General features: G+C 36.0%; 1 protein-coding gene across 1 annotated transcript; it reads right to left on the reverse strand.

Moving 5' to 3' along the window:
* Positions 1-394: 394 nt before the first annotated feature.
* On the reverse strand, positions 395-2,467 carry LOC136070225 (uncharacterized). Its single transcript, XM_065779849.1, has 4 exons — positions 1,913-2,467; positions 1,421-1,813; positions 994-1,348; positions 395-888 (listed from the first exon to the last, which is right to left on the reverse strand). The coding sequence occupies exons 1-4, from the start codon at positions 2,465-2,467 to the stop codon at positions 395-397; spliced, it is 1,797 nt and encodes a 598-aa protein (XP_065635921.1).
* Between the last annotated feature and the right edge of the window lie 11,564 nt (positions 2,468-14,031).

Below are 14,031 nucleotides of genomic sequence, written 5' to 3' on the forward strand. Positions count from 1 at the left end.
GTAGTCACCTAAGCCCATTTCCACTCAAACTCTCATGAACCCATGACATAACCGAAATACTAGAAGTTCCACACACATACCCATAACACTTTTCACCTCAAGAACCCACTTGAAACACCAAACTACCTTGACCCTAAGCAAGCTCTGATCAATGTCTTAGCCTCTGCATTCATCTAAATTTTCAAAACTACACTTCTGATCAACATAGTCTACATAGTCGTCTATCGTTTGTCCATACAAAAGATAACCACAAGTCCCACATACAATGCCATTCCAAATTCGAGTCTTTGCTCGCCTGACAAACATTAAAATACAGTTGTTAGTTTCCAAATGCGAAGAACAAAAACCAAATGAAATTGATTGCATATTATATAAAAACAATGAGGGCACTTGCCTAGTTTATAGCACTACCACTTGTCGAAGCCCCACGGGAAATGGGACAGCATCTGCAGTTATGCCCCTCTTCATGACACACTCCGCATCGCTGCCTCGGTTGAATCTCCCTCAAGTTCGAATCTTCCCTCTGGCTTCCCCGTTCTCGCCATACCCCATCCATTTCATTCCGTAATCTGGACTTCACAGGACCACCTTTGGCCCGCAACAACTGTGGGTCAGGCACCCACCGTGGTTCACGAACGTCCCTCCACAAGGACTCTGACTTAGGCACCACAAAATGATGTGAATATGTGTAGATCGCGTTGCTTAAACTGTAACATGGGTCGATATAGCTTGTCGCATCGTGGTGCAGAGCTTTCAGAACTGTAATTGCATGTGAACAAGGGATCTTCAAGTTTTGCCACTTTCCGCAGTCACATGTCCTAGCAAATACGTGCACTTCATGACTGTGGTTTCCCCCTCCACCTCTATGGTCGTTGTACAAGGTAACCACTTGATATACACCAGTTTCATGATTAAAATGCCTCAGAGTGTGTCCTTGGGTTTTCTACTCATTTTTGTTATAGATCTCCATTGCATAATCACTCCATAACTTACCTCCAGAGAGATCAGAAGAAATTTGTTTATGTCGATCGTGGAAATATGCAACAAGTTTGGCCCAAGTGAACTCAGCCATTGCAGCAATGGGCAAATCACGGGCACCTTTAAGTACCCCGTTAAAGCACTCAGAGATATTGGTTGTCATTGCCCCGTAATGTCTTCCACCATTATGTGACTGGGTCCATTTTTCCACATCCTCACTTATTAGATATGTGTGTGGCATATAGCGTGCAACATGGCGATCAGTAGGGTCTACACCCCTCAGTAAATTAATCTTGGCCTCCTTAATGGTTTGCATTATAGACTCAAATTTAGCTGCTTGAGTCGCATATCCAGCTTTCAGGGTCAATGCCTTTAGAGTCGGGTCATTAAAGTGTGTGTTGAAATTGCTAGCAACATGTCAAAGGCAATATCGATAAAATACCCGTTCTGTTCCATCCTGACCTCTAGGCCACTCTCGAATGGCGCATTTGATACCTTTATGTCGATCAGAAATAATGCAAATGCCCCGGTTGGGTATGACATGCTCTATCGAAGTCCTTAGACACTCTAAAAACCACCCCCAACTAGCCCCTGACTCCTTGTCCACAACAGCAAAGGCGAGAGGTAAAACCTTTTGGTTAGCATTGGTTGTCATTGCAATCATCAATACCCCTTTGTATTTACCATACAAATGAGTCCCATCAATACTGATCACCGGCCTGCAATATTGGAATGTAGCAATGCATGGAGCGAATGCCCAATATACATAACGCAGTAACACAGTACCTTCGAGTGGCCTAGGTATGGTGTGATAGTTGTACCAGGTACCCGAATCCTGATCCAAGTATGCCAATAACAACTTTCGCAACTTTTAGTAAGACTCCTCCCAATCCCCAAATATCTTAGCAATTGCCTTTTGTTTTGCGTCCCATACTTTATAGTAAGAAAGCTTATGATTATACTTAGTATGTATGATCTCCCAGAGCTCATCAATATGAGCAGTGTGATTTTTTCGCAATTTTTCCATAATTTTTGATGCAACAAAATTAGAATCCATCATTCTACCGTCTCGATGTAGGCCAAAGGGTATACAAGTGTGTGGACCCACATAAGACGTGACCATCCACAGACCATTAAGTTTAGCCTTCATAAATGCCCTAACGTACCACTTGCAGTTGTTGTTAACACATGCAGCGCACAATTTAGTTGTGGCCGACCTTCGGATTCTAAAATTTCTATTATGACTTGCTGCGTATATTGTCAATGAACGCTTCACCACCTGTTTATTTGCAAAAGTCAATCCTTTACAAAAATGCATCCCATCTTCCCAAGTAGAAACAAATGGTATCTGAAGATGTGAAGGATCAACCATATTTTCCCAAGTATTTGCGTAGAATGAGTCGGCAGGAGGTTTGTAGCCAGTGGTCGTATTTGTTTCATGCTGGATGCCAATATCATCGTCTGCAGCACCTTCATCGTGGTATTCCATATTTTCCTCTTCAAAAGTGGGAATGACTTCGTGGTCATCTACATCATTCTCAAAGTCGCCTCGCTAAATCATCTCTTCATACTCATCCACACCATCAATATTTTCACCATCATTTGCTGCATGATCTTCGTCTTCATCTTCGTCTTCGTCTTCCTCCTCTAAATGTGTCTCTTGAGGATGGAGGGTTAGTATTGGCAACATAATCTTGAAATGGGAGCATATAACCTCCCATTGAAGAGTCCATTGTATACCCTCCCATTGTATACTGGTCCATTGTATACTAGTCCATTGTAGTGCATCCATCATCTAGGGTTGTAAATTGTAAAGACGTAGTTGTTTCTTGCACCACCTCAGTTTCAACTTCTGCACTTGCCTCTAAACTTACGTACAACTTAGCAGCATTTACTTGGGGCATTTTTTTTTATCCTATTAAACATCATCTTTACATGTTTGTCTTCTTTGATCGCCATATACCTGTAATTTATCTGATCGTGAAGGACTTCTTGTGGGTAACGATAAATAATCTTGATATCATACCAAGCACGGTTCAAATTCAATTCGTCCATTATTTTGCTCTTCAAATCATTCAACGTCTTCAACTTACAACGTATCATCATGTAGTAGCATTCGATACCCCGCCCTTTAAACGGGAATCCATCAATCTCTCTAGGATTGTCAAGGGGTCCACCGAAGTATATATTTATATCAATATTCTTCAAAGATTGTGAACCTATTAGAGAGTCAAGTAAAGTACGTTAGTGACATATTTTATCTCTTTCATTTAACATCAATTACAAAACTTTTTCTATCTACTCAAAATACAAAAATTACAACTTCTCACGCCACAATTGCATATACTCACCCCACATCACATACAATTATACTAGCGCAATCATTATCATTTCGTACTGAAACAAACTAAATATAATAATATTATAACGTTTGACCAAAATAAACAATTAATTATACTATTTATAAAAGTATTGAATTTTAGTTAAGTTAAAATATTTTTGTATTAATGAAATAACATAGAGTAGGGTTCATCACACATTACCAAAAAAAAAAAAAATAACAGTAATCTGAATATGATCATGAGCAATCAAAATTAGAGATTTCATATAATTTCAAAATCAAGGCACTAATATACATTCAAATATACCACATGTGATATACAAACTCAAATTTACTCCAAATTATGGAGAAAAAGAAGCAGCTAACTTCACCGAAATCTAACAAAAAGACTTCCTGGATCATGAATAAAATATATATATATATATACATATATAAATCTATATAAATAAATAAATATATATATATATATATAAAGTGGTATACATATATATATATATATAAAGTGGTATACGTATAAATAAATAAATCTATATATATATATATATATAAAGTGGTATATATATACATATATAAATCTATATAAATATATATATATATATATAATCTTATATATATATATATATGTAGGGACTCAATTTGGATTGACCCTGAATATGAATGGGTTTTCAGCCCAATCCAGCCCAAACAATAAATTTATAAAGAGTGGGTTAAAGGTTTAGGCGCTGGCCTTCGTTCACCGAGCATGAACTTTCATTTATAAAAAGATACTTAGAGTTTCTATACAACTAGGAGGATGCTCCTCGGCCCATGGCCGAGGAAGCCTTTTTCTTCTCTTTTTTCCTCTCCCTTTTTTACTTTACTTGCTTTCCTTATATAATCTTCATCTTCCTATCTCCTTATTCCATCTGTTGATCATTCATTTGCCTCTCTTCTGGCCGTTCGTCCCATCAGAGGCCTTATCAGTACTCGAGTGGTTCACTCTGATCAACATTGCCCTGCTAAGGGGTTATATCCCCATTAATGCGGCCAGGGGGGTTAGGTGAATGCATTAAATGCGAGGGTGACAGCTTGCTTTGGGCCTGATCTTTCCCGAAAGTCACCCTTGTCAGGCCGAGGATGAGGTGGTCCTCGGCGTGGATTGGGAAAAGAGGCTTTCCCCAATTTAGCCTTGAATAGTCAGTGTTCCTCGGCATGGGCCTTGGGCCTGCTATCCGATGGGCCGAGGCTATCCGATGGGCCGAGGCTATCAGGCCCACGGGCCTCACAATATATATATATAAATTGGTATATATACATATATATCAATATATATATATATATAATACATATATACATATATATATATATATATATAGATATAAACATATACATATATTAAGTGGTTACTACAAACAAATATTTTTATCAGGAAATGTCATGACAAATTCAATACAAGCAACACTTTCTAAAGCAGTTATGTACACTAAACCAACTAGAGAGTGAGGAGACCCTTACCTGACATGAGAATGTGCAAATGTACTGCTAGGATTGTATGAGAGTGAGAATGGGAGGGAGAGAGGGAGACTACAATGATGGGCTTGTATGAGAGTTAAAAGGGAGTATGTTCTGCTACTGAATGAGTATGAGTTGAGAGAGGAGCAATATCTGTATGAGTGAGAGAGCATGTGTTGAGAGAGAAGCAAATTTTGTTGACTAAGAAGGCTTGTAAGTGACATAAAGAAGTTAGTGGCTTTACGTCTAGACAGAGCTACATTACAAAAACGTGAAGAAGTCAGTGGCTGTCCAGGCAGAGCTACATTACAAAAACGTGTCAGTGGCATTGTGACATGATGGGACCAGACATGACCAGGCCAGGGGGACTGACCATATACCAAAATCGAGTTTCTGAGACTCGGTTTCACTTTTAGCAAACCGAGTCTCTAAGGGTCGAGATCTATGTGGAGCCTACGTGTAACTCAAGTCTCTAAGACTCGAGTTACATGTAGACGCTACCTGGAAACAGGCCATGTCAAACTATAAAAACCAAGCCTTAAAGACTCGAGGTATAAGCGCAAAAATCGATTCTTTGAGGGTCAAGATGCTACTAAATAATATAGTTTCAAAACTGGAACTACTAACTAGATAGTTAGGAAAAAAAAAGTTATTAACCCATTTTCGCCAATGAATACTTATCAAAAGATGAAAAAGTCCTTTGAAGGCCTTACAATGTGGATATACTGGGTTTGTTCATGGTGTTGGATTTTTTGGGTTTGTTCATCTGTTTTTGTGTTTATTTTTATTTTTTTTAGTCTATGTAATTTTAAATTTTTAGAGAATTTATTTAGATAGTTTTTTAAATAATTTTTAGATTTTAGGTATTTATTTTAAGTTTTTAAAAAGATTTTTTAAAGTTATTTTATTAAAAGTAAAGGTAAATATACGTGTCACAATTAAGTAATATAAGAATTAAAAGTACTTAAGATATTTGTTGCATGTCAATCAATTTAGTATCATCACTACAAGTCTCACATTACATTGGCTCAAAGCTAAAAAAAACTAATGGCTAACAGTGGCGACTTTAGGAATTTTTTTCAGGGTGTTCCTTAAGAATTTCTAAGTTAAAGTCAACACGAATTTGCTTAGAAGATAAAGATGAATTTTGCATAGCAGATGAATCTTGGGTACGTGATTTTCTTATCAAATACTTGTCCATAATTCTAGCAAAAGAATAAACAATAAACTATAAGTTTATTTGAAATATTAATAAAATTATTAATTATTGTTATTTAGTTGTTTCATTAATTTGTTTGTCTTTTATAAACTATAATTTGTCATATTGTTGTTTCATTAATTATAAAATTATTTATTGTTGTTTAGCTTAATATAGTAACATAATTTAATTTGTTTGTTTTTTATAATGTATTGATTAATTAAATTATTAATTATTGTTTATTAGTTGCATCCTGCAATTAATTATTGGTTAATTAAATAATTGTTCATTACTTACACTGCTGCACTAGCAACACCAACGAATAACTCCAAAAACAGGGCAAATATTAATAAAAATTTATAGGACTTTGTTAACAGGTGTCGGCTAGCACCTGTTAATGAACTAGTTGTGGTTCATTTATTACCTATCACAAATCCCACTGCATTGAAAATTGACAAAATTTTACTTTTCAACTGTGATTTATCACAAAATAATTTGACTTTCTCTATCTATATTAACACACATTTAATGCATATTCAATTTTTTTCACATTCCTAAAAAAAAAAAAAAGAATAGTTTATTTTTAATTTTATCACATTAACTGGTGCTGTCTAGCACCCGTTAACAGCACCCAAATTTATAAAATAAACTAAGTAAAAGGCAAAACAACAGACAAGACTAGACTAAAGCCAATCACAACAACACCCAAATTTATAAAGTAAACTAAGTAAAAGGCAAAACAACAGACAAGACTAGACTAAAGCCAATCACAAGACTAGAGCCAATCAAATAAAGCCAATTAATTGTATCTCACCAAAAACACAATACCAACACTAAAAGACAATTAATTTATCACACCAACACTACACAAATACCAACAGATAACTCCAAAAACAGGGCAAATATTAATAAAAATTTATAAAGTAAACTACGCAAAGGCAAACCAACAAACAAATGACAATCACAGACAGTTCAAAGTCTTAGAGAGAGAGAGAGAGAGAGAGAGAGAGAGAGAGAGAGAGAGAGTTTGAGTCACACCTGTGTACAACTCCTCAAGGCTCAAACTCCTCCTCCGACAAATCAGAGAAAGGAGTGACTCTGTGACAATCACAGACAGTTCAAAGTCTTTGAGAGAGAGAGAGAGAGAGATAGAGAGAGAGAGTCTGAGTCACACCTGTGTACAACTCCTCAAGGCTCAAACTCCTCCTCCGATAGATCAGAGAAAGGAGTGACTCTGTGGACTGCCGTTGGGTCCAGCACTTGGTGAATTCTGGAGATCTCCTTCTCCGTTCGTTCCATTGGTCATCTCAAGGGAAAAAGCAAGTGACCTAAGGCAAGGAAAGCGAACATTCCCTCATATCTAGGGCCAGCCGCAACGTGTCCCAGCTGTCCATTGTTATCCATGCCAAACGCATCGCCTCTGAAGCCTCCGTCGTGTCCAAAAAGCTCCTCCATAACACTAGCAAGGCGGCGTGGATCGCTAGCACCACCTTCCTAATCCTGGTTGTGCCACTCATCATTGAGATGGACCACGACCAACAACTCACCGAAATCGAGCTCCAAAATGCCAGCCTCCTCGGCGCCGCTCACAGAGAGAGAGACCCTATTGCTTCTTTCATTTTCAATTAGGGTTTTCGAAAAGTTTCAAAATTTTTTTAGAGATAGAGATAGAGAGAGAGTTTTTAATTTGGGTTCTGCTTGAGGCCCGATCTGATTTTATTATATTAGGTTAGGTTTTTTTTTTTTTTTGATAATCCATGGGCTACTGGGATTGCTACCATCTGTTGGGCTTACCGTGGGCTTGATGTTGGGCTTGCTGTGGGCTTGCCGTCCATTGTTTTTTTTTAGAATCCATGAGCTTGCCTCTTGCTCTGTTACCATTTTTTTGGGCTTGAAATTAGAACAAATTTTTTTTTTTTAATTTTTTTTTATTGAGGGTGTTCCTAATTTTTTTTTTTTTTTTTTAAGGATAAACAAATAAAAAAAATTTAATTAATACATATAATTTTTTTTTCTAGTTTAGGGTGTTCCTGGGAACACCCTGAACATAACGTGGCGTCGCCACTGATGGCTAAAACATTTTACCCATCTTTTTTTCAAAAATTAAAAGCTTTCTACTTTCTCAATGCAAGTCACGTGGAGGCTTTGGAAACATAAAAAAGAGTACAAAAACTAAAAGAGAGAAACTACAACAATGACTAGAGACGGACAAAAAAAAGAAAAGGAGGAAAAGAAGAAGATGGAGGACGAAAAGAAGAAAAAAAGAAGAAGATGAAGGCGTGACACCACAACCGGCTACTTCAACTTGGCGTAGCCCCTATTGCATTTTTTTTTCCCTTACAAATAAGAAATTTATGGAATGAAGAGGAAGATGACGAAGAGAGAGATGAGATTATTTTGGTTTTGGTGATTTATGGGTTTGGTTTGTGTTGGGTGTGCATTGTGTTTGAAGAAATTTATGGGATGAGGTGAAAGATGACGAAGAGGGAGATGGGAATTATTTTGGCTTTGGTTTGGGTTTGTGCTCAAATGTTCTGTTTTGGTTTGTGTTGGGAAAGGCAGAGCATCGTGAAAGGGAAAGGGAAAGGGTAGAGCATTGGGTTTTAGAAAATTGTTATTACGTTTTTTTTTTTTTTTTTTATGTTTTTTTTTAATAATGTGTTGACATGGAAATTAGTGGGAGTTTCAGAGGTTTCGATATATATATATATATATATATATTAGACCTTTGGCTACACCACCGCCGCCACAACTATTTGTTGACTAAGAAAAAAATTCAAAAAAAAATTCAAAAAAAAAAAAAAACCACATACACAAACAATTTTTTTCCCTTAATAGGTATATCATAGCAGGGGTGGGCTTTAGCTCTTAGTTTCAAAAGATGAATGGACTAAGGTCCAAAGAGTCCAGTACAATAAATTTGTAGAGAGTGGGCTGAAAAGCTGGGTTTCAATGAAGTGGACGACGGCCTTAATGGGCTAAGGATGGTAAGAGAACAAGGAAAAGTAATAAATAGACAAACATGACACACAGATATTCTTCCTCGGTAATGTTCGAGGAGAGTAGTTCTAAAAAATATTTCTCTTAACTTTGATTACAGTCACTTTTCTTAATACTACAGTGTTTTTACTACAAATTTTTGTCTCTCCTCATCCTTTGGAGGGTCTCTTACATTATATTGCTCCCTTCAGGCAATCTTGACCCTCCATTTGTTGATTGTCCAGTACACCACTTGAGTGCTTATCCCATCAGATACCTTCCCAAGCCCTCTGTGAGTTGCGGTAGCCAAGACAGCATTGTTCAGGGGTCTTCTCCACATAAATGCAGTTAGGGGGTTTGGTGGGATGCATTAAATGTGGGGCCAGCCACCACCCCTTCAGTCATGTCAGAGCCAACCCCTTTTCGAAGCTTTCCCTCAGTAGTAAAACCTCCTCTAGCAATGTGCCATCGATGTGGTCTTACTATCCGAGCATGTGGCATTCTCGGCTTGGTAATGGACTCCTCGGCCATGGATATGACATGTGGCACAGGTGCCTTATTTAAATTCTTATACCCCACAATCATATATGCATGTATATGAGGTAGTATATATGCTCCAAATCAAGGCCAAAATGACCAAATACCACAATTTGGCAAAATACGTAGGGATCTACCACTGTTTTAGAAATACATATAAATATATTACTCTTTTGGAACTAAAATAGCCTTCAAGTTTGCCATGCTATTTTGCATAAAAAATTGGTGGTTATTTTTCATGGAATTCGAGTTTTAAAAAAGTGATAAATTCCTAATTATTTTGCAAACAATAGTAAATCCCTACATATTTTGCCAAATAGTGGTACTTGACTATTTTAGCCCCAAATCAAGCCTAGTTTATAGAGGGTTTTATTTTTTTATTTTTTTTTTATTTTTTTTTTTATGCTTATAAATGTTTCCATTTATGGTTCAAGCATGCATTATGAGAGAATTTTCCAAGTTTTGTGCTAGATTTACATGGCTACTAAATATTCTGTGCCTAATTTAAGGACAAAGTTTAGCTACAAATTCACCACTCAATATCTTTTTATTGAATGTGAATTTTGACAAATTTACCACTGGATTACATTTTCTTCTTATATACTCCATGTTTGCAAAATTTATAGAAAATTAAAGATTAATAGCTATGTCATCAGTAAATTCTTTAAATTGAAACTTTTTGTAGTTTAAAATTGTGTATAAAATATAAGCTTATAGATTATATAGTAAATAATATCAGATTGACACAAAATTTGACATGTGTATTAAGAATGTAAAGAACATGCAATTCAACGGTTAGATTTTCAAAATTTGTAATAATATTTATTTTATTGAATAAGATTGTAGCCTAAAGCTACAATCATTTTTGTAGCTAAACTTTGTTCCTAATTTAATTGGATCTTTTTTTTTTATAGGATAATTTAATTGGTTCTGCTTAAAGTGTCTTATTTAAATTTTTTTTAATGCTTATAAATGTTTCCATTTCAGGTTCAGGCATGCACTACGAGTCTTTGAGAAAATTTTTCAAGTTTTGCACCTGATTTACATGGCTACTAAATATTCTATGCCTAATTTAACTGGTTCTGGACAGTGGATTCTTTTGCTCAATACTTTTGTATGCCTTAGAGCATTCACAATGGCAAATGCCATCCTATCCTATTTTACCATTCCGAAAAGCTACTTTATCAATTATACTATACCATTTTACAATACACTTAACATCCCAAAAGTCTATTTTTTCCCATTTTATTTAAATATTATTTTTTATTCCTTTTTTTACTATTTCTCTTTTTCTCTTCATTTTCCTCCCTTTCTCTCTCAACCTCTAGCACCGGCCACAACTAAACAAACAATCACTACCATGCCACCACCATGCCCACCATGCCACCATTACCCTCTGCCCAACAAAATCCCACTGGAACCAAAAACCCAAAAAAAATAAAAATAAAAATAAAACCCACCAAGTACCAACTAAAAACCTAGCAAACCCATAGCAACCCAACCAACCAATCCAAACACCAATCACAACCACGATGAGAATCAAAGGACAAAATCACCAAACGTCGGCCACCAAACCCATAAACCGGCCAACATGCCAACATCACCAAACCCACCAAATGCCAGTCTCTAGGTCGATCTCCACCGCCTTGACCTCCAAGCGCCATGCCGAACTTAGCTGCGCCACCAGCCTCGCCACCACGCAAATTCCAAGAAATTGATTGGAATGTGACTATTGGAACAAAGAGTGGGGCCAAAAAAACCAAAAGAAGCCAAATGCCAATTTCTAATGCTGATTTCCACTACGCCAATCTAGAAATCCATCACCCATGACAACGAAGCCCCCACACCAACAAATAGAGAAGAGGGAGACAGAGAGAAAATAGAGAAGAGAGAGGATGAGTAAAGAAAGAGGAAGACAAGTGAGTAAGAGAGAAAGAAACTGAATAAAAAAGAATATTTTATTTTTAGAATTGTTCTACAGTATCATCACAAATTTGTGAGTATTGTAGCACTATTGTAAATTTTTTTAGGATACAAGTCTGGCTGCTAGGCTATTTTTGTGCCTTAATGCTAAATTTTCCCTACATTTCCCATTTTCAATCCTCAATGAGAATGCTCTTATAGGATTCTTTCATTATTTTTTCCCCTCTTGATTTGAGTGCTTTTTTATTTTTATTTTTAATTATGTACAATACTTTTTATTATTTATTATTTTGTGGGAATTTTTATTATTTATTGGTTTGAGTTGGTAATCATTTTTACTATTCTAAAGCTACCACTTATTGGTGAGGTTCTAAAGGGTGGTTTTCAGTATTTTTGATTAGCAAAGTAATTTGTCCCTTGAACAAAGGACCTTGATTTAATCTTAGGGTCATCTTAATGGATGAATGCCCTTATAACAATTGTTAATAAATTATAATATGAAAATTTTGACACCATTTTCATAAGAAATATAAAAAACTGTCGACAATAATTATTGTTTTATCATTCTCCCAATAAAATGTTTCTAAAAATAGTTCTTAAGGGCATTGGTTAACATTTCCTTTAATCATAACATATATAAAAAATCAATTGATATTTTAGCTTAATGATAAAAAATAATTGTTATGAAGTGTACATCATAGGTTCAAATTGATTTATCGCGTGTATGTGCAAGTTAGATTATCAAAACTATGTAAGCGGATGGTTGATGCATCTAACAGTACATTTAAGTGAAAAAGTTTAAGAACAATAAAAATGAAAACTTTAACAATTCAATGTCGAGAGAAATGGAAAGCATAACGTGGAAAGTAAAGAAGGCCTATGGAAGTACGTGGAAAACCCTTCAAAAGAAATGAAAAACCACGGGTGAGTAAGGGGAGAATGTCCCTCACTCTTTAGAGCTCTCTATTATGTAAAAATGAAGGTCTTTGTACAATGGTGATATTCTTTCTCAAAGAAAGCCTTTTCTCTCTACCTCACTTTTTGTAGGGAATTAACCTGAAATTCCCAACTTGTGAGAAAACAAAAATAGAGAAAACACACGCAAAAGAAAATAATCACACGCACAAGATAAAATTTATGTGGTTCAGCAATTTGCCTACATCTATAGAGTTGTAGGGATTTCACTATTATCCGAGAAAAATACAAAGTGCGGCTACAATGTTTCAATCTCTCAAGAACGACAACAACAACCAAAAAACTCTAATCACCAAAACTACATTTTATATATCCTGCACACAGGATACAAAATGGGCCAAAAAAAATTTCTTGGGGGCGTTGCCCTTGGACCCCTAAGAGGCTTATCCATGAGCACTCTGACTTGGGCCTGTTGGCCCAAGCCTCCACTCCATGGACTAAGCCTCAGAAAATCTCCCATTAAAAACCACTCAATATTATTTCAAGTCAAGTCGAGTCGTCAACCGAATCAAACATAACTAGGCTCCACAAAGCCCAACACTTTCCTACCCAAACTTTCTGCTCTTTCTCTTGGTTTCCCTAGGTTTTTGCCATAATTGCCCAACAACATATTCCTCTTATAGTACGATGAATGTTGTTAGGTACATAGGGGCAAGTGTCAAACTATGATTCCTCCATTTGAATCTCAATACAACTATTGTATTATGTTGAGGTTGGAGGAGAGAGAAAACACACCAATGTCAGGGTAGTGGGATGGAAGATAGCTCTGCTACAACGTGGGGAGCAAACCATGGACATCAGGGGAGTTAGGAGTGATGCACATGTCCTTGACAGTGGTCTGGCACAAAAGCAGCCAATAAGGGTGTTTTATAGCTTCTGATCGTAGAGGGTTGCTATCTTCCTTTTATGCAAGTGCTTGATGTCCATGTCAGATGCAAATCTCACTCTTCCCTAAGGTGGTCATGCTGTAGGCATGAGTCAAAGATTCGCTTCTTCAGCCAATATTTCCCCTCCTTCTTTCGTGGCTAGCCCACGCGTAGGGTTTGGATCTAGCCACGTTAGCACCCTTCCATACCCTGGCTGGTGTAATGTACATTGTGTATATCATTTTAGAGCTCTATCATTGAATCACTTCCATTGATAGAACTCTATCATTCTAGATAGCAATATCAAGTTGACTATTTTATATCCCATTAATGGTTTTTTTTATTATTTATTTATTATAAATTTTAAATTTACAATAATGATATTTATTAATTCAATGTAAATGTTTCTTAACATATATGTTTGACTTTCACTTTCTTCCTCGATATTTTCTTTAGACTTTTTAGATTCAATCTTATCTCTATTAATAGTCAACTTGATATTATTAAATGAGTTTATTGAAGTCAATTTTGTTAGAATTATGATTAAATAATTAAATTTACTATTTCATAATAATTTGAAATTTTGGGACAAACGGTAATTTATCATAGTATTATAGTAGGAGATCCTGAGTTCCATATCTATCTCCACTCTACCTCTCATTTAATATGTTAAAAAATCTACGTGTTAGGCCTCACTTATTATGAGAAAGGGTGTTAGAATTACTATTAAATGATTAAATTTA

This window comes from Quercus suber, unplaced genomic scaffold (genome assembly GCF_002906115.3).
Source record: "Quercus suber isolate HL8 unplaced genomic scaffold, Cork oak 2.0 scaffold_219, whole genome shotgun sequence".
Classification (NCBI taxonomy): domain Eukaryota; kingdom Viridiplantae; phylum Streptophyta; class Magnoliopsida; order Fagales; family Fagaceae; genus Quercus; species Quercus suber.

Bases quoted from the DNA above. Each gene is read 5' to 3' on its own strand.
- LOC136070225 (XM_065779849.1), bottom strand. From the start codon at position 2,467: ATGGAATACCACGATGAAGGTGCTGCAGACGATGATATTGGCATCCAG. The intron at 1,814-1,912 runs GTATGGGACGCA...TACTTGGATCAG, and splicing joins ATAAGCTTTCTTACTATAAA to GATTCGGGTACCTGGTACAA. The intron at 1,349-1,420 runs GTATTTTATCGA...CCGACTCTAAAG, and splicing joins GTCAGGATGGAACAGAACGG to GCATTGACCCTGAAAGCTGG.